Here is a 25,956-nt window from a genome sequence, read left to right on the forward strand (position 1 = left end):
TTTAGCTAAATATTTTTAGGAATACGAATCTGAACTCAGGAGTGAGCCTCTGAGGCACTGAAATCTTCTGAACAGTTGATATTACAGGCACTTTAAAGAAGACAGACATATCTTGTATGCATTGAATACTGGTATAAAATTGTAACTATCTTTTGTATGAAGATGTACTGTATCATTCATGTAATTTGGAATAAGTGTCTCATTCCTAAATTGAAAGTGTTTGTATTTAGTCAAGATCTTGATTGAGCAACCGTCTTTTCTCGTTGCCATCAAGCTCCTTTTGAAGAAGCAGCATAGCCGAACACAGATGATGGGGGAGGGAGCAAACATTAAATCCAGCTGATGATGACAAGATCCTCCATCTCTGTCAGTCCAGTGAAGCATAGATGCCATGTTAGATCACATGAGATGAACTGGAGCCCTCTCTATGGAGAACAAGCCTAGCAAATCTAAGCTCTCATGGACCACCAGCCTAACTATGATCAAAACATCCTGCTGATATGGAGTGCTAAAAAGAATAAGGACAGAAGCAGCCAAATAGTGGGGCAGTGAGATGTTGAGGAGGTGGCATAGATGGGATAGTCAGAGCATAACCAGGTGAGAAATAACTCAAGAAGTGACTACAGAAGAAAATGATGCTCTCGTGATGCTCATTAGGACTCTGACAATCAACAAACCTTGGAATCAAGAGACGATATCTTTTTGTAGGTGGCTGCAATCTCATTCCACCATGTGATCCAACAGTCATCTGTAACTTTAACTGTCCCATGAAGATGAGATAGGGCAGTTTCTTTGTAGAAGAAATTGGGCACTTTCTTAGCATTACGTGGATTTTGGTGTTCATTTTGTCCAAAATATTTTTAACAGTATACTTATATTCAGTGCATACAAGTTATCCCCTATTCTCTTTATGAAATCTATTATGTGTGCTGCTCAGAAATTCTACAGTTGCTCAATCTTGCTTTTTCAGAAGGGGTAAGTTTAGGTTCATATACATAAATGGATAGAAATCTTATATTGAGGAGTTAAACTGATAATGAGCTTATTTTACCCATTTTACTTTAAAAAAAATTACTTTTACTTCTTTGAAAAAACTTTACAACTCACTTTTAATATCACAGCTTGTATGTGAATTACAGATGTAAAGAAGGTGAAAGCATATTGGCCTGAATTTTCAACCCAACCTCTCTTCCTGTGTTTCTGTTTTTGCGCACGCACAGTTGGGTTTTCCTACAAAGTAGAGTAGTGTCCATTTGATTTTAAAAATATAAAATCTACATTTGTGAATGCTAGAGACTGGTTTGAGAGACTGTCTGAAAACTTGGCCCATTATGTAAGTAACCTATGTCCAGTATTTTAGGAATCATTTGTGATGGTGGGGAAGCAGAGTAGGAATGAATAAATAAATAAAGTTCTTAGCAAGCACTCTTATCACACCAAAGAAATGAACCTAGAAAATACATGAAAAACAAGATCTGAAGACCACGTAATCGTAGGAGAACAGTCTCCTTTGTCTCTTCTTCTTCCGTTCAGAATTTTGCTTTTCACTATCAGTGATAAGGTTCATCTGTTCAGAACTCCTTCAGTTAAAACACAGCTGAGGGAAAGTCTAAACATTTGAGAACACTGTAAGTGGCACTGCAAATATTTCAAATATGGACAACTCTCAGTACAATAAAAACACTCACATACAGTGTGAAACTTTGTTACAATAGTGACTGTAAATGTATGTTTTCATAACAGACTTCTACCATCAGGCATTTGTAAGTTCACTAAAAACTTTGCCTTGGGTTGAAGCTTATCATGCAAGGTCTCAGCTATCACACATTTTTGGGTAAAATTTGAACAAAATAGATGAATTTTTTGAAATAGATTGACATAGGTTATGTTGATACAGTATATTGTTTATGCCACACATCTTATATTCCATTAAGTTTTTATTGCTACTCATTTTCATCATAACTCATTTTTGGCTCTGTCTCCCAAGAGTAATGCAGACCATTCCAAAGAATCCCAATAAATCTTGAAATACCCACAGTTGTCTAGAGAATTTGTGGTTTTAAAGTTTAAAGTAAGGACCCAGTTCAGTAAAGCACTTGAGCTTGTGCTCTAGTGCCATGAACATCAAGAGAACTTAGTTAGCAAAAGTGTTTATGCACATAACTAATAGATTTTATTCCATATTTATTGAAAAATTTAAGGCATATAATATGTATGAGATACATCACCGATCCATTTGTTATACGAATAAAAACAATACACAAAAAGGTTTAAGACATTTATTATGAGCAAAAGGCCAGATTGTGCACTAACACCCCGCTCCCCCACCCCCCCGCAATCTCACTGGTTTAAAACAGCACCACATGTAGCCCCCTCGCCCCCCCAATGATTTTGAACAAATAACAATGACTTAAATAATAAGCAGTTCTACAGCTTTCCATTTATATGACATTTTAAATGTCAATTCATTAATCCAATATCATCCAATTTATTCTTTTTGATCCTTTCTAGGAAATACCTCAAAAATACTTTATAGAGAGAGGTAGAGAAAGAGAATGAGAATGTTTTACAGCTCTGGGTACAGCAGCTCTCATATCAATAGGGGAAACTGACACATGAGGATGGAATAGAGTAAATAGCTGATAGCAAAGAGGAAGTGATTATGCTTGTAGAGTAGTTACAGTTAGGAGGGGAATAGATACATGCAGGGGCAGATTAGTGTATGGGCCCATGTCCAGGGGTCCCGGCCCATTGGGGGGCCTCAGTAGGATCGCCGGAACTCCGCCTCACTCCCTGCTCCTCCTCTCTGCCCGTGGGGCCCTGCCGCCCTGTTCCTCCTCGTCCTTTTCCTCCTGAGGCCCCGCTCCCTGGCTAGGCCGGACGCAGGAGTTGTAGGATGAGCATGTTCCGCTCTGCCAAGCTTCCCCCCAGCCCCTCCCTTCCACGTGCAGCCACCCCCCCAGTCCCTCTCTTTCCCCCCTCCCTCCTGCGCAGAACTGCCCCCATACCCCCAGCCACTCCTTTCCATGTGGAGCCACCCCCCAGACCTCTCTTTTCCCCCCTCCATCCTGCGCAGAGCTGCCCCACATCCCCAGCCCCTCTCCCTCCTGCGCGGAGCTGCCCCCCACAGTCCCTCTCCTTCCCCCCTCCCTCCTGTGTGGAGCTGTCCCCCTCCCAGCCCCTCTTCTTCCCCCCATGTTACACATGGGTATAGTAAAACACACAGAGGTTAAGTGAATTGCCTACAGTCAAGCACAAAGTGAATCAAGTATCACTGCTAGTTAGAAAACTCAAAAGTCCAGCCTGCCAGGCTCCAACTCTTACCAATAGACAATACTGTTTTAATAGAAAACCTCATGTCTCAATATTTGGCACTTAGGCAGAGTTCTCTGGCATAATGCTGTATTATATGTGCAGACAGCTACAGCTGTCCACACTCACTCACCTGAAACTCAGGTTCCAAAACTACTGTCACAAATATCAGCAGGGTTATTAATTCAAAACCAAACAATTTATTGTCAACAAGGAGTTGGGGTGACCAAGAGCAGCCCCCAGCCCGTGTCCCTGCCCCCCAGGGTGTGCTATCCAGGACATGTGGAGGGTCCAGGGCTCCCCACAGCAGCCCAGGCTCCCTGGGTGGCTTTTACCATGGCTCGACTTCCGGCCAGGCCAGGAAGCAAGGGCATGGGGGGAAGGGGAGAAACAGGGGGCGGGACCCCATGGTGGGATGTCGGGGGGGGCCCAATGTTCCTTGTGCCCAGGGCCCGAATAAATCTTAATCTGCCTCTGGATAGATGTGCTTAATGGGGGCGTGGGGAGCGTGAGTATGATTCAGAATGAATTGGAGACTAACTGGAACAGTACGGTGGGATTTCCAAAAGCATTCAACACTGGCCTACTCCTGTTCCCACTGAAATGACGGGAGCCTGATTTGCATTTATACTAAGACTCTTTTGCACCATAGTGGTATTGTAAAGATACTTTAAAGTGGGAGTACATTTCATTTACACACACTTTCAGCCTTTTGCACTGTGTAAAGAAACCTTAGTGTAGATGAGAATCCGGACCTAGAAATTTTACCATTGACATCAGTGTGACCAGGAAAAGGCCAAAGCTGAGCACTTTTGGAAATTCCACCTAAGAGTTTAAAGGCAAGTTCTAAACAGAGGCAGTGTGTGGAGATTTCCAGACAGTCAATGTGGCAACACAGGACAGAATGACTCTTAACTATGGAGAACTGACTACAGGATAAGTGAACAATTTACAGCTTCAAAAGCATCCATTGGATGCTTTTACAGATTGTGTTATTTTTTTCAACATTTGTGGTATAACAGTAACATTATGATGACAGAAAAAATGAGGGAGCTGACAGCTCTTTTCAAGGAAAATATTGAAAAATATTAAAGATGGGATCTAGTAGTTAGTGTATACAATTAATCCTCCCCTTGAAATAATCACTTCACTGATATCCCTCCTATAACTGTATACCTGCCTGCAGAGACCTCCTCCAGTCTGGCATTCATTCCTGCTGTAGTAGTAATGTTAGCCTTCTTTTCTAATTCTTCATTGTAGGAATGTAATGGTTTTACTTTCATTGTAGTACATAGCATTCAACAGTATTTTGCTTAATTTTTTACTCTTTTAGCTTCTGTACTCAATATGAGTGTAAGAGAGAGAGAGTGTTTGAAACAGAGGTAATTCTGCTTCTCCCAGAGGATTGCTTAAGACAATTGGTGGCTCTGGCCCTGGGGGGTCATACACAGCTTGGTGTTTCTAACAGAAAATAACTCCGGTCAAGTTACTGCTGAGAGTTCAATTTTGAAATCTCCTTTCTGACTTCCAAAGAGCTATTTTCATTTAGAATTAGGTGATGGTTGCCTGCCAGTGTACCTATATCTGTCTGAAGTGCTGTGTTATGAAAGTCATAGCCACAGCCATTTCATATGTTCTCTCTCATGTTCAGAGGGAAAGTATTAAACAAAATGGATCAGCGCTTGGGATCAGTACAGAGCAAGTTGAGGATATCACAGTATGAAAATGCACAGCATAACAGTTGTAAAACAGAAAAAGAAGCCCGCCAGAAATAGTGTATTAAAGACACGTATTTACAGAGAAGTAGAGTGAGAGCATAGGGAGCATAATGGGATAAGATTGAAGATTAGTGTTTTAATGCCTGTACAATGCTTTGAAGATGTTAATTGCTAAGTATTATCATTCTTATTGAACAATAAAAATTAAAAGAGAAAACAAGGAAGAATTTTAAAAAGTACCAATTGTCCAGAGCAGTGGTTTTCAACCTGCGGTCCATAGACCCTGGGGGGTCTACAGACTATAAGGCTTTGGCTACACTGGCGCTGTACAGCGCTGCATTTGCTGCGCTCAGGGGTGTGAAAAAACACCCCCCAGAGCGCAGCAAGTACAGTGCTGTAAAGCGCCAGTGTAATCAGTGCCTGCAGCGCTGCACGCTCGCTCGCAGCGCTGCAAGCTACTCCCCTCGGAGAGGTGGAGTACATACAGTGCTGCGAGAGCTCTCTTGCAGTGCTGGCGGCGCGACTACACTCGCGCTGTGAAGTCCCGAGTGTAGCCAAGGCCTATGTCTAAGGGGACCATGAAAGGTGACTATGAAAATAAAGTTTCAGATCCAAGAAGAGGCATTCCATTTTTCTGATGGATCAAAAGTACAGTATGTGAATTCTATGGTGGGAGTCTGCAGACCACAGGTTGAATTTCCACAGAGGTCTACCCCTCCATTCAGAAAGTTTTAGGGGTCTGCAAATGAAAAAAGGTTGAAAGCCACTGGTCCAGAGCAACAAATTGATGGGAAATCATCTATTGTTCTTTGAGATGGCATCTTCCTGCATGTGTGCACCTAGCACAATGGATCCTGACCCTGACTGTGGTCTTTGGCTACTACCACAATAAAATAAAATAATGATGATAATAATAATAGTACACTCTGAAATCACAGTGCACATACCCAGATCATAGACGCAATGCATGGGTCAGTTAGAAGCCGGGCCCCTGTCAGCTTTCTCTCTCTGACTCAGGACATCATTCCTATTCAGAACGGCACATAAATATGTACTTAAGCATCTTCCTGCATAGGAATGGACTTAAGTGTTTCTTTAATCAGGATCTCTATGATCATAGTTAAGAGATACTGACGAAAGGTGCCCAAAATATGATTATGGGTAGAGTAGGTAGATGAAGAGCCAGGTCTACAGCTTCTTTTTCTCCCTCTGAGTGACAGCAGAGAAGTTGTAGTCCAATAAAAATACTTAAATTCATTTTACATTTAATCTTACAATTACTTTTAAAATTACTATCTGCTCAAGAAAATAGTTTTCCAATGAAGTTGCATTCTGTTCACTTCTGCAAAGTTGTTCCTGCTTACACTGGAGCTGTATTTAGCTCGTTGTGTAAAACATTTTACTTGGTCTGTGTTAACTTTGCTGGACAATCTGTCATTTATTTATGTATTTGGTTTTGTTTTATTTTATTTTAGCAGTTGCAGCAGGGAACATTTAAGACTTTTGATCTTTGGTTTTCATTGAAGTTCATTGTGTACCCAAATTTTAAAGTCTCTTCGCAAGCAAGACCAATGTTTTCCATGAACCGAAAGACATGTTTATCCCTTACATTAATTGTTTATTTCTTCCAGTTGCTTGTTGGAATCATGGCCTTTCTGAGCGGAATGCTAACATTAATGCTCCCAGAAACTCTTGGAAAACCATTGACTAATACTTTGGCGGAAGCTGCAGAACTGGGAACAAACAAGAACAGCTGTTTGGGAAAATCACCCCCAGCACAGACTGGTGCAGTGTTAGAAAAGATAGAGATGCATAGCCAAGAGTCACACAGCACTGATGAATAAAGCAACATCAAGATTGCTGTCACCAGTTTTAATCCTCATTAATTCTATAAGACCATTTTATTAGAGCAACCTGACCATGTTATTAATGCACGCGTCTCTTAATTTGTATGCAATCTTGCCTTTTCTAAAGGGCAAATATTAAAAGGTCTGGTAGAAAATTTGAAAGGATTTTTAGAGCCATTCTCAAACTTAATCGTACTTTTAAAAATCTGGTTAATTTGCTGTGACTGGTAGGAGTGATTATTGTTCATTTGGAAGATACCAGGTTTTTCCAGATTCACATAATATTTCCTTTCACTGCTTTAGATTTTCTGTAGCTGTGCTGATAATCGCATCATGAAATCCCCTGTCAATAATTGCCATATTACAACTGACAGACACAGACTTGTGACTTATTAACATGGTAAACTCAAGCACACACTACTAATTCAACAGAAAAGGCTCTTAATTACTGTGAGAGGTTAAACAGAAATAAAGATTTCTGTTTTTCACACGTTCTTCTGAAGAGACTGCCATTGCTAAAAAAAAAAAAATATTCTATGCAACAGCTTCTGACAAAAAAATCATTTTCAATTTGCAGAATGTGCAAATAGTATGACTACTATTCATTTTGTTTAATGTCAAATGTATTTTTTGTTATTGATTTAGAGAGAAAACTGCTTTGGGATTTTGTTGCAGTATCAGTAAAGTCTGTGTATACAGATAAAATCTGGTATTTTTGAAAACCGTATTCATTCCAGACTGTTACGTTAAATGGTCATTTCCATTCAGATCTATCATCAGTTTCTTTATATCATCCTAGGGTAAAATCAACCCCTGTGCAAAGCATCCACATAAGGCTTATGTATCTTTTTAGTGCTCAAAATAGGATTTAAGTAGAACTTAAGTAATGCATAGGCCTTGTGCAGGGCTGGGCACTTAGGCTCAGATCCTCAAAAGTATTTAGGTGCCTGATTCCAATAGGAGTTAGGTGCCTAAATACCTTTGAGGAGTTGGGCCTTAGTGAATAAGTGATATATAACTGCTAGCATCAAAATGTTATTTTTCTCATGGACCATCTATTTGTAGTTCCATTTATTCAACACTACACAGAACCAAATGTTAAAAAAATTGATTTTTGGTGGCAGAAACTTATTAACCATTAGAAATGGATGCAATAGTCACTAATTCCTGCAGAAGCCTATGAAACATCCAGAGCTGGTGCTAGCCCATTGGGAATCCTAAGCAGAAATATTTTTGCTCCCCCCCCCACACACACTAAGACAGCAAGTTCTTATAATAAAAAGTGAAGGAGGGCCCCCCTTGAGCTGCTTGGGGCCCTATGCAATTGCTTAGTCTGCTTACGCCTAACGCCGGCTCTGAAAACATCCCCTGTTATATCACTCGTGCTGATACACGTGAGTGATGGAGACTGTAGAAAACACTAACAGGGATAGATTGAGGACATCATTTCACTCTAGGTGCTATTTTTATAATTTTCTATCCCAGCCCTCCCGTTTTAGTCTACCTCTAGAGCTAACAATTTCTTCCATACCTGTGCAGCCTTCTGTATTGTGCATAAAAAGTGTACATGCTATGCAAGTAATGGTTTGGACTCTGCTCATGATTACATCTGTACAACTCCTCTGACTTCAGTGAGTTCTGAAAGCAGAATGATTCAATATCTCTATGCCTCTCTAACAGGAAACAAAGCATCTCTCTTTAGTTACAGCACTGTCCTGGAGTTCAAAGTATAGAATCCTAGAAGATTAGGGTTGGAAGAGACCTCAGGAGTCCATCTAGTCCAAACCCCTGCTCAAAGCAGGACCAACACCCACCAAATCATCTCAGCCAGGGCTTTGTCAAGATGGGTCTTAAAAACTTCTAAGGATGGAGATTCCACCACCTCCCTAGGTAACCCATTCCAGTGCTTCACCACCCTCCTAGTGAAACAGTGTTTCCTAATATCCAACCTAGACCTCCCCCACTGCAATTTGAGACCATTGCTTCTTGTTCTGTCATCTGCCACCACTGAGATCAGCCGAGCTCCATCCTCTTTGGAACCCCCCTTCAGGTAGTTGAAGGCTGCTATCAAATCCCCCCTCACTCTTCTCTTCTGCAGACTAAACAAGCCCAGTTCCCTCAGCCTTTCCCCTTTACGGGGTGTTTTATAATGCAGGAGGGAAACAGCATAATATAATTCTAACAGGGAAGTAAATTGATATTTTCTGATATTACAGCTGCCAGTGCCACTGTTAATTAAAAGTTTAGGTTGTTACATGTTGCCAAATGCTGCCTTGGAATAGATGGTCCACTGTATAATGACATCTTGAGGACTAAGAGTACTAAAGCTACTCCTTAATCCTGACGATATATGGAGCATTACAATATACTTCTAACAAGCTATTAGAAGAAAACTAAAGTTAATTCCAGGACTAAGGTGACTACACGAAAAATCAATTTAGGTCTGCCCCAATCAAAGTCAGTGAATGGCATAAGTTCTATTGACTTAAGTGATTCAGGACCAGACCCTTGTTCAAAATATGTAAAATAAAGAAGGAAATTAAACACAGTACTTAAATATCCAAAATAGTTTAAACATTTCTATTGCTATTACTGGAAAGCTGGGTAAATCATTAGGGGCTGCAATTTTAATGCTAATTGCAACAGAAAATTCAGCCTGGTGTCAAAGTACTGGTACTAGTATCAAGATGGGAAGGTCAGAACTTTAGTAAGGAGCATAGACAACAGAATGATTGTTCTAGATATATTTTTAGGTAAGAAATTTAAGCATTTTGTGGATGTAAATACACCTCAGAAAAATGCAGGGACTCAATCAACCTAGGAGATGTGCATGAGCAACTTCCATTGAAATCAATAGGAGTTGTGCATGGACATCTCCCATGGATGATGGGACCCCAGAACTTGTCTTTAAAAGAGCTGTAGGAATCTCCTGTTGTTCCCTGTGTCTTTGGCTCCAATTCTCATCTTCCTATCTTGACAGGCTGACAACGTGGTTGCTTCCTGCTTCACTATTTCATATTTAAATTATGTACAAGGTCCAATACACTTTAACAAAGTAATCAATTATTAGTGATTTTGAGCCAATTCCTGGTTGCATTGAAGTCAATGGGAGTTTTGTCTTTGATTCTAACAGAACCAGAATTTTGCCCCAAAGGCCCGAGGAACCCTGTTGAGATGAAGACCAGAGGATTAGTTATTGAATGGAGAAGAGTTGGCTTTCTAAAATAAATCATTCATCTTGAGACTTGGGGTGCAATTGGGTACTCTTTTCTTTCAATTGAAGAAAAACGGCAATTGTTTTTTCAAATAGGGAAACCACAGCTGTTTATGTACCTCCCTGTTTGTAGCATTTCCAAAAGTTTTTGTGTTTAGCAAGGATTGTACTACTGACAAAAGTATGTTTGACACTAGTATTACATTATAAATATTACATAGCATAAATGTGGAGAGAGAGTTTCTCAAACATTTTTTCAAAGGATCTGGACCTTCTTTAAAGAGAGCCTTGATTTTGAGAATAATAATTTCTAATCCTTTGGGGGCATATTTTCCTCTCAATGCTCATGAGAAAAATCCCATTAACGGTGTCTCTTATTTTCTCCTTAATCTCGATAGTGGGTCAATTATATCTTACTAATTAATGGTTCTGACTGTTCCTGATGATTTATAACCTATTTCCTTTTAATTGTGGTTCATCATGATTGTCGGTCATTTTGGCTATAAGATGTTTACATCCTAAAAATGATATCACATTGTATCATATAACAGTGAGGGTTATCAGACTAATACTTCCTGGGTGAATGAGTGCAATGATTAACATTTGTTGAATTCTAACTGAAGAAAAATAATAAGGTAATATGCTTGATATTTTAAATCAAATGCATTTTTTAAACTAAGCTTTAAGATGTATTTTCTATTTTAATGTCTGACTTTAATGCCTTTTTATACATTTTGGTAGTTTAAATCAACTATGGGAAAAATAGCTATGCAAACTACGTACACTATGGGCTAAGTCCAGTGGGCTGTGCACTGAACGTGTCAATAGCAGACGGAATCCCCCCTCTACGTGGTTGTGTAGCTGGTTCACAGAGACTGAAGAAGGCCCACATTCCCAACTCTGGGGCGAGTGGGACTAGAGGATTCTCTGGCCTTGCCCTGCTGCTTCCTCAGTTTATGCCCACTCATCCCCTGTATTCTGTCATGCAGGGACCCTCCACAGGGTTTGGCTCTGCACCATCTCGGGGCTATTCACCCATTTTTATGGCCTTCCAAAATCCAGCCTCACCTTGTACAGCAGATCTATTCTGCTAGAGGCCTCTGTGGGTACTGGATTTGCATAGATCTCATAACAAGTATAAAGGATAGAAAAGATTAAAAGACTAGTTATGAATTTAAACAATAACAAGGTTATCTGTGATATCAAGAGAAATTCCTATTGTACGCAATAAAACAACACCCATATTGTGATTGTTGAATCACTCATGAAAAAAGGTTAAGGGAAATCCATATATGGTAGTTATTCTTGCAGTTGGTTTGTGATGCCAATTCTATATACCAGGCATTTTGATAATAGGTGAGGGACATATATACTGTTCTAACTGACCTTGTCTACTGTGTTAAATGCAGCATACATGAATTTAATACAATATGCATTATCAGGGCAATAGAATTTTGTTTTTCCATGTATGTATTTATCATCTCAAAGTATGTAGAACAATAAAGTGGAATATGCATTTAATCTTTACCACCATGGCTTCAGAGGCAGTAGTGCACTTTTATTTTTCCCTTATATAGTCATTCATATGCACTGGTGTTATAAACTCATTCTGAGGAACTATATTAACATCTGGAAGGTCTATAGAATGATTTCCTTCAGGGACACTGTACTGTATTACGGTTTTTGCATGCTTTGGGTTGACAATTACCACTTGTGTCTCTTTGTCATTTGTGTTTGCTGTTAGAAGGCAATGTCAGCTGGGAGCTATACAATATAATAAGATCCAAAATTGTCACTTTGTATCACTCTGAAGCCTATTATGTCTGTAGAGTCCTAAACTATTGTGATATCAGAGGTACCACAACCAATCCCCACTCTTACTCTTCAGCTAATTTGCATGTAACTGTTTCTTTGGTTTTAGGAGGGAGACTGCACAGATGGTCGATTGGTTGGTCCAACTGCCACACCCATCCATGGCCCCACAAAGTTGCGAGACCTCCTCGTCAACCTCATCCTGGCTCTGGCCAAAGTTACCATCTATAATACCAGGAGGAGGATGTTAGACGAGGAGGTGCTCTGCGACTGTGGGGGGCCTATTTCCGTACCTCCCTGGTCTCACGCCTCCGGGCAGAGTTCCACTGGGCAGCGTCCGCTGGCTCCCTTGCCACCTTTGAGGAGCAGTGGGCACTGTCCGGAGTTCTCTGCTCGGTGTTCCCGTCCGGCACCCTTATTTTGAACCTTTGACCATCACTCCTCTCCCTGTTTTCTCATTAGTTGTCCCAAGAGATTGGTTGGTTCCTGGGTCCAGTGATCCCTCCCACTAGGCTGGGGAAGGGGCCTTTAGAAGTGGGCGGGCTTGTGCCCACCCACCTCCCAGGTTTTTCCAATAAGGCCACACCCATGTGCCCAACTGTCATCCACACAATTCCACACAGCTCTCCTTACACACAAATCAACACAACCATCCACACATCACAACCAGCACACACACCACAACCAGCATACACAATAACCCCAAAAACACATAGTCCCTATCACAGCACACACCCCTCATTCACCACCTGCACAAATCAACACACATCTCCCAGCACAATGCCTCCTAGACACAGATCAACACAACCACCCACACAACATAACCAGCATACAAATGGGATTCACACTCTTACTGTCACATTTTTAAGTTTTTCAGTTATTTTTGCTTTTTATACACAACTTTATTAATTACACCCATGTGATTGTGCAGGCTTTCAGCTACTAGTAGAATGTGATCCTTTTCTGCCAAGGCTTGATATAAACTTGCCATTGTAGAAGTCTCTCAGCCAAATTCAGTAGTGACAAAAATGGCTATGTTGTTGTATGATGGGCTTGAGTTGGTCACAAAGCATCAATTTGGCATTCAGTGGGCGTGGAAAATGTATCACTTAAACACAGAGGGGCAAGAGGGAGTGTGATGGCATGTCTGCCCCACACTGGCAGATAAGGGGTTAATAGAGCCCTAGGGAGCAAAAAGCAGCCAATAAGGGTGGGGGGGCTATGAGGAATAGCCAATCAGGGCCCAACATGCCCATATAAAAAGAGCTGCAAGGCAGAGCAAGGTCAATAGCTACCTGGAGCTTGGGGAGGGAGGATTGTCTGGAGTAGGCTGCAATTCTGTAGCACTTTGGACAGAGCAGTGCAGGCAGGAGAAGAGAAGGAGCTCCAGATGGGCTGCTGAGACTGAGAGGGTGCTTTGGCCATGGGGAAGTGGTCCAGGGAAATTCAGTGAGAGTAGAAGCAAAGGAACACAGTAAGTTACTGTGGTCTGGAGAGTCCCTGGGCTGGGACCTGGAGTAGTGGGCAGGCCCAGGTCCCCCACACTCGCCACTGTGGAAGCATCTGGACTAGGAGCTAAACCCCCTTGGAAGGGGGGGAACATGGCCAGTGTCACAGTTGGGGGGTCAAGCCACAAAGAAGACACTGTGGTTCCTGAGGTTGCGAGAGGGGCTGTAGGCAGATGGCAGAGATTGGATGACGGTGTGCAGACCACGGATGAGGGCATCGGCCTCAAGCTAATCCCCAAGACTGCCAGCAGGAGGTGACAGGCCAGCATGGTGAATGATGCACACTGTGATGGGGGGGTATATGGTAGCAGGAAAACAGGAGAGTATAAGACAGGGGTTCTCAAACTGGGGGTTGGGACCCCTGAGGGGTCATGAGGCTATTACATGGGGGGTCACAAGCTGTCAGCCTCCACCCCAAACCCTGCTTTGAATCCAGCATTTATAATGGTGTTAAATATATTAAAAGGTGTTTTTAATTTATAAGTGGGTCAGAGGCTTGCTATGTGAAAGGGGTCACTAGTACAAAAGTTTGAGAACCATTGGTATAAGATAAAGCAACCTGTAGACCTACCTTTCCTGTTGTCCCTCACTAGTCCAGCAGTGCATAAGTTACATTTATTTTCCACTGAATGCCAAATTGGTGTATGTTATACTACTTTCCACTGACATATACTTCCAAGTGTTTGTGTCATCACCAAATTTTGTCCTTTCTGTTTTATCTGTACTTTATCTGTACTTGCCAGATGCCAATTAGTGGTGTTTATGTTCAACTCCTGAAGTAAACTGAAAGATACTGGTAGAAAAAATGTATGTAGAAGACAAAAAGTATTAAGTGGAGCAAATATCCCAAGCCTGTTCAGAGACCTGTTTGTTAAAGATTAGGGCCTTGATTCTCCTCTCACACCAGTTTTACACACAGAATTCCATTGAGTTCAGTGACATAACTGCTGATTTACATCAGTGTAAATAAGAGAAGAATCAAGCCCAAGGAATGTACCTCAATTAGGAAAGTTCCCATTGAAAGACACCTAGGATGTTGGCAAATGCAGAGTAACAGAATTTAGCCTGGACTGCCAGTGCTTAAAGCATGCTCGGTTGCAGACCTGGGTAATAAATTTTTGAAAAAGCTGCCAGGTGTCTGAGGGGCACAGGGGAAAACTCCCTTGGATTGACTGCTTTCCGCATTTGCTACCTCCTGGAGAAAAGCAGCCAATTAGGGCTGCTGCAGGAGGCAGGCAGACCTCTCTCCCCCTCCCCACTCAGGAGCCAACAACATTGTCACAGGAGGGGAAATTGGAGGAGTGAGCAGAAAGAGCCCACCAGCTCAAAATGGCTCCACTCCCTCTTCTCCCCGCCCCTCCTGTGAGCAAAGGAGACAGAATGTCTCGCTGCTCCTCCCCACTCCCTGCAACATTCAACCTGGCAAGAGGGGACTCTGCTACAGCCCCACCTGGCTTGGCACAGGGGATGAAGAACTCCAGATGTGAGAAAATGAGACCCAGAGGATCAGACATAGTGGTAAGTACAGTGGTAGTTGGTCAGTGTGGTAGCAGTTGGGGTGAGGAACTGGAGCCAGAGATTGGAGCCAGAGTCAGGAATAGGTTGAAAGCAAAGCAAGAGTGGGGCTAAGAGCTAGGCTGGAGCAGGACTCGAGCAGGCCAAGGCCTATGAAGTCTGTCACCACAATCAGGCAGGGGAGAGTTCCAAGTCCTGTAGTGACATGGGGGCAGACTGAGGAGTAGTTGCTCCTGTGAGGCTTATATACCTGCCTTGAGAGTCAGCAGACCAGCTCCTGGCTTGTGGATTGGCTACAGCCAAGCACAGGAATGACTCATCACTACATGTGGATTAATCAGACTCCTGTTCGGGGATAACTCATCACTTGACATCAGGAGTTGCATGAGGAGCAGAGTTGAGGCTGGTGCGTAGGCAGAACTGATGAGAGATTGAAGGGGGCAGAATAGATGTGGAAACAGAACTGATGTTGGGCTAGAGTGAACTGTGGGGACAGAATTGATTTTGGCATTGGGAGCAGAATTAATTGCTGAACGGGATGGGCAGACATGGGTGTAATGATAGTCCCTATGTGCTTTTTTCAGGCCATTTTATGCATGCATACTGCATCATAGAAAAGACATGAGCAGCAATGGAAGACACAGGATCTGTGGAACTAGTATGTATAGCTAATTCTTGACAAATAGTGCAGAAATCTTTTGTAAATGACTGTTAGAAGAACCTTTATGCTCAAAAAAACAAGTTACACTTCCATTCATTAATGTAGTTTAATCACAACGGTTTCTGAATACAAATGACCCTTTCAAAGAAATTCTACAGATACTGTACTTCAAAAAGTGCATAGATAATGTGGTAGGTCTCATCTAAACCAACATATTGTTTAGCTGCATTACTTTCTCCTATGGAGTCTTGTATAATACTCAGATGTTTGTTGCAGATAAAGAGGATCCACCCAGAGGAGTCTGGTTGTTAGTGTTACCCTCTGATATGTCTTGTGGCAGATGAACTGACTGTCATAGTTGTTTGTAGTGTTGTTGTAGCCATGTTGGTCCCAGGATATCAGACACACAAGGTGGGTGAGGTAATCTCTTTTATTTAGAAGTTGGTCCAATAAAAGATATTCCCTCACCCGCTTTGTGTCTCTGATTACCTGAGGACAGAACAGACTATATCAGCTTTATGGGAAATTTTATAACATCCTATCACCATTGTTTTCTTAGAAAGAAAAGTAGCTTCAGTTATGCTGACCGCGATGCCTAAGAAGCCAAGAATCACCAGATCTTTGTGTTAAATACAATCATAAGTCATCTTAATATTTAAGGCAATATTCTTATCATCTCACCCTGTCTTGAGAGTATTCCCCCAAGACTGAATAAATGCCATCTGCAAGTGAACAGTAAAATGATCAGCATTGGAATCTTTAGTGGGAGCTACTCTTCTAAAAATAACTAGCCACTCATGTTGACTTTCATGATCTTGGAGCTGCTCAAAGAAGAAATGGCACAGAAGGACTCCATTCTCTTCTTGGGGATTAGAAACAGGTTCACAGACCCTCATATATGTACTGGTGACTAAAGAATACAGGGGAGAAGAGGATCAGAAAGTTGAACTGCACCTCTCTGAAGCACTGTCCCAGCTGAGTTAATGGTCACTGTGGTGCTCAAACATTTCAACACTCAAATATTGTTCAGAAACAGAATCTCAGCCCCACATGCTTTCAGTTCTGCCATTGAGTCATATTCCCACCTAATGCCTGGCTATCTACCCTGAATGATCCAAAAACGACTTGCATTTAGTTAGTGAAAGAAGAGCCACTATTATTGATCCTGGGAGGAAGTTTAAGTGTAAGTACATTCATCGATTCCAAGGCCAGAAGGGACAATTGTGATCATCTAGCCTGAATTCTTGTACAGTACGGGCTGTGCTACTGTTGATGGGCTGCTAGCAAACGGGGAAGAATTGGTAGGGGAATGTAGAAGTGGGTGGCAGCCTGGGCAGCAGTGACCAGTTCAGTATCCTGACAAAAAGAAAGCAGCAGAATATGGACCCTGGACTTCAGAAAAGCAGACTTTGACTCCCTCAGGGAACTGATGGGCAGGATCCTATAGCTAATATGAGGGGGAAAGGAGTCCAGGAGAGCTGGCTGTATTTTAAAGAAACCTTATTGAGGGTGCAGGAACAAACCATCCTGATGTGCAGAAAGAATAGCAAATATGGCAGCCAACCAGCTTGGCTTAACAGAGAAATATTCTGTGTTCTGGACAGATGAGTAGGGAGGAGTATAAAAATATTGCTTGCGCATGCAGGGGTGTAATCAGGAAGGCCAAAGCACAATTGGAGTTGCAGCTAGCAAGGGATAAGAAGGGTTTCTACAGGTATGTTATCAACAAGTAGAAGGTCAGGAAAAGTATGGGACTGTTACTGAATGGGGGAAGCAACCTAGTGACAGACGATGTGGAAAAAGCTGAAGTACTCAATGCTTTTTTTGCCTCAGTCTTCACAGACAAGGTCAGCTCCCAGACTGCTGCACTGGGCAGCGCAGTATGGGGAGGAGGTGAGCAGCCCTCAGTGGTGAAAGAACAGGTTAAGGACCATTTAGGAAAGCTGGACATGCACAAGTCCATGGGTCTGGATCTAATACATCCGAAGGTGCTGAGGGAGTTGGTTGATTGCAGAGCCACGTGATTGCCGAGCCATTGGCCATTATCTTTGAAAACTCGTGGCAATCAGGGGAGGTCCCGGAAAATTGGAAAAAGGAAAATATAGTGCCCATCTTTAAAAAGGGAAAGAAGGAGAATCCAGGGAACTACAGACCAGTCAGCCTCACCTCAGTCCCTGGAAAAATCATAGAGCAGGTCCTCAAGAAATACATTTTGAAGCATTTGGAGGACAGGAAGGTGATCAGGAACAGTCAATATGGATTCACCAAGGGCAAGTCAGGCCTGACCAACCTGATTGCCTTCTATGATGAGATAACTGGCTCTGTGGATATGGGGAAAGCGGTGGACGTGATATATCTTGACTTTAGCAAAGCTTTTGATACAGTCTCCCACAGTATTCTTTTCAGCAAGTTAAAGCAGTATGGGCTGGATGAATGGACTATAAGGTGGATAGAAAGCTGGCTAGATTGTTGGGCTCAATGGGTAGTGATCAATGGCTCGAGTCCAGCGGAGGGCAATGAAAATGATTAGGGAGCTGGGGCACATGACTTATGAAGAGAGGCTGAGGGAACTGAGCTTATTTAGTCTGCAGAAGAGAAGAGAGAGAGGGGATTTGATAGCAGCCTTCAACTACCTGAAAGGAGGTTCCAATGAGGATGGAGCTAGGTTGTTCAGTGGTGGCAGATGACAGAACAAGAAGCAATGGTCTCAAGTTGCAGTGGGGGAGATCTAGGTTTGGATATTAGGAATATTTCACTAGGAGGGTGGTGAAGCACTGGATGGGTTACTAGGGAGGTGGTGTAATCAAAAAACCTCTAAGGATGCAAAGGCCCATCTTGACAAAGCCCTGTCTGGGATGATTTAGTTGGGATTAGTCCTGCTTTGAGCAGGGGTTTGGACTAGATGACCTCCCTGAGGTCTCTTCCAACCCTAATCTTCTGTGATTCTACACAGGCCATAGAACTTCCCCAAAATAATTCCAAGAGCAGATCTTTTAGAAAAACATCCAATCTTGATTTAAAAATGGTCAGTGATGGATAATCCTCCACAACCCTTGGTCAATTGTTCCAGTGGTTAATTATTCTTCCGGATAAAAATTTACACCTTATTTCCAGTCTGAATTTGCCTAGTTTCAACTTCCAGCCATTGAATCATGTTATACCTTTCACTGCTAGATTGAAGAGCCCTTAATTAAATATTTTTTCTCTATGTAGGTTCTTACGGACTATAGTCAAGTCACCCCTTTACCTTCTCTTTATTAAGTTAAATAGATTGAGCTCCTTGAGTCTATCACTATAAGGCATGTTTTCTAATCGCTAAATGATTCTGGTGCCCACAATACAAGAACTGGACATAGCATCCCAGCAGTGGTTGCACCAGTGCCAAATATAGAGATAAAATAACCTCTCTACTCTTAAGCGATATTCCCATATTTATGCATCCCAGGATCACATTAGCTTTTTTGGCCACAGGGTCACGCTGCGGAGCTCATGTTCAGCTGATTATCCACCATAATCCCCAAATCTTTTTCAGAGTCACTGCTTCCAGGATTCAGTTCCCCATTGTGTAAGTGTGGCCTGCTTTCTTTGTTCCTAGATACATACTGTGACGCGTTCCCCCTGGGGTGGCACCTGGAACTGGGGTACCACTGAGCCTGTTAGGGGAAAGGGAAATTAAAAGGGCTAAAGGACCCCTGGTAATGACAGAAGTTTGGCAATCCCTGATTTACCTATGGTCTCAGTGAAAAGAAGAGGGACAAAATTAAAGGTGAACGAGAAGACAGTTTATTGGGTACAGCTAAGTAAAGAACACTCAGTGGTTTGGAGTCAAGGGCCCACACCCTCTAGCCCTTACACATGTTATGGACTAACAGTCAAGAAATCTATATGTTGCAGACGAGACATCAGTCACAGAGGGAGGGTCATGTACGACCGATTGCCTCAGCTCTGGTGTGATGGACAACCCAGACCTTCTACTGTGATTGGTGATGGTGATGTTCACAGGAGGAACATGGATCAAATCGGCTGCTGAACCAGGATTCCTCAATCTCAGGTAAGTAGGGACAAGTTGGTGCGTAGCCTCTCGGAAACTGCTCATGATGACTGATGACGGATGCGGACAGGGTTGCCACCATGATGGACAGCATCCTATAGCCTGTGAGAGGAGCTTATATACTCTCTTGTCTCTGGGCAGAATTGCCAGATCATGAACATGGCTTCCAAACAACAACTTTACAGAATTCAATATGGTGATTGTGAACAAAATTTTAAAATAATACCATAACATAGTACACAGTTAGAATACATAACACAACAATTTTCCCGTATAGTTTCCTCTCCTTGACGGTATGAAGGACTTTGTCTTCAACGCCATCACAACAAACTGAGACTAGTTTAAAAGAGGGAACTGATATATAACGGTGACTATATTTAATTTTTCTTTTTATCCAAAACATGAGGGTAGTTATATAAATAATAATCACTGATTGGATGACCAACACAATGATTACTGGGTGTAACAGGATGTTCCAGAATTGATTAAAATCTACTGAGCCATTCAATAAACCTTCCCACCAATGGAAAGAGGCAGTGTCACTTTGTATCCTTTTTAATATCCTCTTAATTTGATTAGAAGAGTGATACACAGTAACCATCACTTCCCGGCTTTCCTGTTGTAATCGCTTTAAATGCTGCTTCCTGCCAGAGTGCAACATTAACTGTTTCAAGGCAGCAATATTAACTCCTAAATGAATGGGCTCTAAATGAGTATATAAAACATAATGTATGTTGACAGTTTGAACAGAGATTTGGAGCCTTATAAAATTAACATAACAACATATGATGGAGAAAACTGAACATAGACACAAATTAGTATAAGGGTTATGAGAGCTCTTAAAATAGGAATTTACTAAGAATTCCCTGCACCAGTTTATCAAGCATATGCCCGTAGAATTAACCAATACCAATTCTGAGCTGTTAAAGTTGGGCGGCTGGGGATTATAGTTACATTTGCCCTCATTAGGATTGAAACAGGTTTGAGAGGTCCCCAAAACTCCAGAGTCACATGTGTAACCCAATCCTTTCTCCTCTAAACAGGATTGTAAATTGACACCTTGGTAGGCTCTATCTCTGCTGTGTACCCATTTGCTCAGTTCTATTGTAAGCAGGCCTGAACTGTTGAGGTTTAAGTCTAAGGAAACCAAAGTGTGTATCCATTCCTCTTGGGCATCTAGTAGGGTGAGGACATATGTTATAATAGTGTCATTGCTGGGAAAATATGAGAAATTGACTAGTCTCCACCATGCCTGGTGACGTTGTTCAAAGACATTAGTGGCATTCACCCAGAGAGCATTTCGTAATTCGATGGGGATTAAACCACTGAGTCCATTTCTAATAATACCTTTAGCCACACTTAGTACCCACTCCTGAGCCTGGATACATGCCATTGCCAGAGAGCTATTTGATTGCAGGATGTGAATGGTTCCTACCAGATTAAGGTGGTCTGCCTCCTGCAATTGTATCCAGCCTGGTAGAATGCTGGCAACCTTTTACTCTAGGACACTTACCAGGTTTAATGATGTTGTGAGGGGATTTGATAATGAGGCTATATCATAACTTAGTGCCCCAATCTTATTGGCTAAAACTTGCTGATCTATCATATTGAGGACTCCTAGCCCCGTCCCCACCCCTCTTAATATGGTTGCTACTGTGTCCCTTTTTTTGTACCCGTACCGGAGATGCTTTGGGCACCACACCCTTGAACCATGTGTGCCACCCAGATATCAAAGGGATGACATAGCGTATACATTCTACACACACTTGAGATAATGAGATTGGGACAGGCATGATTATTTTCTTTAGAGCATAAATTGGGTTAACCATTAACAATCGCGTAACACCTCTGTTTACAACTGGACCCAATGTTGCTGATATATAGTTTAGGGACAACCACAACATTGGTTATTTTGTGAATTCCATACAAACTTCTCACATGCCAATCTCCTGTATCATTGGGATGCATTTATATATTTATACTCCCAGAACATTTTATATGAAATGACACATTTCCTTTAGCACAAAACATGTTAGTGCCAGGATGGTTAACATAACATAACTGAGTACAGTTAGAACATTTTAATTGAATGTGATATCTGAATGATGGCATGTTAGATACGCACTTACATTATTTAATGTGTACTGGAGACCCATTGAAACCTTAACCTTAAAATTTCCAACTGGCCTAGTTGAGGGAATATTGAATTGAATGTAGGCATATTTACGCAGCTTCCAAACTGCTAATTTGTTTGAACACTGCTCCAAGAAATCATTATTGAACTGCCACGCACATTCATTTGGTAATTTTTGAATCCATGAAAGCTGTTCTCCATCCTTAGTGATCCCATTCATCATTTTCTGCAAAAGCCATCAGAGACTCATTATTGGTCTCCTCCAGACTACATAGCAATAGCTGTTTTAACTAAATACATACACGGAAATTATCCCATGAAGTTTCATATTAGGCAATTCATAGTCATGGCCATAGATGTAAACTCAATCACTTTCATTCTGACTGAATGTTTCATTCACCTTACAGTACACATATTCATTTTCTTTAACAACCATAAAAATTATATACCTATAAATACATATGTGAACAACAGTATATACATGAATTTCATTTTAGATGTAGAAGTTAGCCCTGAAACGAAAGAAACAGAAGAAGGCATTAGTACCATGCAGTTATTTCCTCTTCCATCCTTTTAACTGGGTGGAGTGGAACCATTTTAAAATTATTTTTTTGCCTATCTTGAACTCCACCTGATATGTTGTAGGGCTAGCTTTGTTCATGATGACCACTGGGCCCGCCCACCCACTTTGGACCCAATGAACGGTTCTTGTCTGAGAAAAATCTGTGGAGGACTTTGTCCCATTCTTACCACTCTATAAATGTAAATGTTTCCCCCAGTCTGTTATTCATCTGCCTTATACCACATTTTAGTTGAAAGGCCACTTGCTTCTGGGCATCGCTGATGGCATTCAGTAAGGTGTTCATGTATTTGACCATTTGCACTCGTGGCTGGTAGTAGTCGAGAGGCGCCCCTCCTAGCCACCATTGTTCCGGTGTTCTCATTATACACCTGGTCATGATCTCATGAGGAGTGTATCCATGAGCCCCCATGGATGACCATATTGTCATCAATACAAATGGTAGTTTTCTATCCCAATTTTTCCCAGAAGTTTTGATCATTTTCCTCAGAGCTGTCTTAAGAGTTCTGTTGGTCCTTTCCACAGCCCCCGAGCATTGTGGATGACCTGCAATGTGGAGTGTCTGGCAGATATTGAAGGCTTGGCAAAGGGTTTTAACTATTTCCCCCACAAAATGGAACCCTTGCTCTGAGTCGATGACAGATGGAATCCCAAACCTTGAAAAGGTCTGTTCAAGCAGTATTCACGTGGTAGCAGTTGCAGTATTATTGCATGTTGGATATACTACCACCCATTTCGAAAATGGATCTATTATGACCAAGCTGTATCGGTTACCCCATCCTGAATATGGTAGGGGACCAATGTAGTCTATTTGCAATCTATCCCAAGGCCCTTCGATCAGTTGGTGCTGCATGGATCCTTTAACAGTCTTGTGGCAGCACATGCCAGGCAGTTCCATATGTAGTTTTCCACTGCTTTTGCTAGGTCTGGCCACCATCCCACTGTTAGTATTCTTTTAATATTTTTTTTCCACTCCAAAATGACCTTGATGGTGGGCCAAAGCTTGCTTTCTCCTGAGACTGGTGGGAATTAGTAGGATGGGTATTTCTCCGCTGTTGTTCTGTTTAGCTGCCATAATCAGCCCACTATCATGTTGGAAGATTTTATACCCACAATATTCCTTCTTATTTAGCAACTCCATAATGCTCTTATCCTGTTTTTGCAGGTTGATGACATCAAACTGGTTGTTAGCCTCCACTGGTTGAATCTTGTGTACCACTTCTAGTGACTTCACCCATAAGGTTTCAGGTCCTAACAGTGCCGCTTGATTGGCCAAGAGATCAACCCGATAGTTCAGAAGCATGATCTCTGCAGAGTTATTTCTATGGGCGTGCACCTTGAACAGGTGGGTTGGCTGCTTCCTCTCCTCTGCTAACCTCCAGGCATTAGGTATTTGGTATACGCTACTGGCTTGTTATCTGCAGACTTCATGTCCCTGTTTATCCAGACAGGCATCAGTCTATTAGGGCTCGTATAACCCAGTCTGAATCAGAGCAGATCATTATAGGTGTTTCCTTGTCTGCTGCATCAAGGGTTGCCACTGCAGCAACTATTTCTGCAGCCTGTGAAGATCTAGGGGTGACAGTTCCTTGTAAGATGACATCTGTTGTCACTTGTAATGTGGCATAGCCAGCGCATGGCTTGCCCTGATTATATTGGCAACTGCCATCAGTGACCCACAAATCCATACCCGCATCCTTGGCCTTTTTATAAGAAACCTCGAGGTGGAATGGTGAAGACACTTCTTTGATGTCCGTAGGAGGCAGTGGACATTCGTGCTCCTCTCCCTGTGTGAGTAGTGCAAATGGAACAGCAGAGAGGATAGGCACCTTGTTTACCTGAATGTCCGATTTAAGAGGTTCAACATCCACCCTGCAAGGTGGGGATTGGAGATCCGACCTTCATTAATCTTCTCAGATAGGACGTACCTGATAGGTGTGTGAACAGTTCTCAATACAACGAGGGACATCCCACTAAGGTATTTCCAATGCTTTAGCACCCAGGTGAGTGCTAGCACCTCCCGCTCACAAGGCAAATACCTTTTCTCAATTTCCATCAGAACCTTGGACCCGAAGGCCACAGGTTTCAGGCCTGTCCCACTATTGTTGTAACAATACCGTACTTAGTCCACGGTCTGTGGTAGCCAGTTGGAGATGGTATGGCTTGCCTGGTTGGGGGTAGACGAGGGCTGGAGAGCCTGTTTGAGTTTGAAGGAGAGCCTATTTGACTTTACAGAAGGCAATTTTCTTCTCCTTACCCCATCTCCATTCCTGTCCTTTTCTTAACAGCATGTAGAGGGGCTGTGCCAGCTTGGAGTATCCTTCCACAAAGTCCCTGAGAAGCCAGTCAGGCCCAGGAATGACTAAAGCGCTGAAATACCTTGCAGTGCAGGCAGCTTGCTGATTAGTTCCACTTTAGCTGCATCAGATCATCTCCCTTGAACACCGAGCTCCATACCCAGGTAAGTAACCATTCGTTGTAGCATTTGGGGTTTACTGGGGCTGATGATAAAGCCAGTTCTTTCAATGGCCTGCAGCACCTCTTTTAGAACCTTCAAGTTCTCCTCCTTGGACACAGTAGCTATTAAGATGTCATCAACATAGCTAATGATCTTGTGTCTGCTGTTAAGATTCTCCCACTGTGATGTTGCACGCTATATGCTTTATGAAAATATGCTTGGAATGTGAATATAATGTAACTGGAATATGCTTTATGCAAAAGGTCTCTTGTAAGGTATCATTACAAAGCATACAATCTACTGAGTGTGTTCATCCTATTTGTATGTATGTATCATTCTTGTATCTAAAACTAGAAATATGAAGTTAACTCTGAGGTCCTATTGTAATTATGCAAAGTGTGGGCCATTAATGGCGGTTTAGAATCTTGATGGCACCCACTGACTAGGACAATTGCCTGTAGATGGTTTATTTACCTGCAAGCCTTCTTGTGGACATGGGGGCCAGCCTCTTACAGTGACACGTGACTATGTCACCTGATACTAGAATCCATCTTAAAGCTGGTGCTTTTCCATTTAGAAGGAGGGGTGGGAACCCCGAGAGACAAAGGATTCCTGCCTTTGGACAAAGCTATAAAAGAGGGTGGAACAGAACAAAGGGGGCCAGTCATGAGCAAACCTCTAGCTACCACTTGAGCTGGAACAAGGACTGTAACAGGGGAAAGGATTGGGCTCAGGCTAGGAAGGAGTCTCGTCTGTGAAAGAAGCTTATTGGAACATCTCTGAGGGTGAGATTTACCTGTATTCAGTTTCTTAGGCTTAGACTTGCGGGTTTTGTTTTATTTTGCTTGGTAACTTACGTTGTTCTGTCCGTTATTACTTGGAACCACTTAAATCCTACTTTTATTCTTAATACAATTACTTTTGTTTATTACTGAACCCAGAGTAAGTGATTAATACCTGGGGGAACAAACAGCTGTGTATATCTCTCTATCAGTGTTATAGAGGGTGGACAATTTATGAGCTTACCCTGTGTAAGTTTTATACAGAGTAAAATGGATTTATTTGGAGTTTGGATCCCATTGGGAGCTGGGCGTCTGGGTGCTGGAAACAGGAGTACCTGCTGAGTGGTTTTCAGTTAAAGCCTGC

At 42.2% G+C, this 25,956-nt stretch overlaps 1 protein-coding gene across 6 annotated transcripts in view; it reads left to right on the top strand.

The window, feature by feature from the left end:
* LOC117875030 (solute carrier family 22 member 16-like) overlaps positions 1–25,956 on the top strand; it is a 122,228-nt gene that overhangs the window by 48,259 nt on the left and 48,013 nt on the right. The window contains exons 1-4 of one of the 6 annotated variants that reach the window (XM_034765883.1): positions 19,558–19,638; positions 23,518–23,697; positions 24,112–24,330; positions 24,641–24,813. The exons of 4 other annotated variants lie outside the window; for them this stretch is intronic. Coding sequence is in view for 1 of the 2 variants with exons in the window: in XM_034765878.1 (XP_034621769.1) it covers positions 6,662–6,874 (213 nt within the window). In the remaining variant the exon portion in view is untranslated. Of the gene's footprint in view, positions 1–6,661; positions 6,897–19,557; positions 19,639–23,517; positions 23,698–24,111; positions 24,331–24,640; positions 24,814–25,956 lie in introns of those variants that run through there. One more of the 6 variants, XM_034765878.1, reaches the window with a different exon arrangement.

Source organism: Trachemys scripta, chromosome 3 (genome assembly GCF_013100865.1).
Source record: "Trachemys scripta elegans isolate TJP31775 chromosome 3, CAS_Tse_1.0, whole genome shotgun sequence".
NCBI classification, from domain to species: Eukaryota; Metazoa; Chordata; order Testudines; family Emydidae; genus Trachemys; species Trachemys scripta.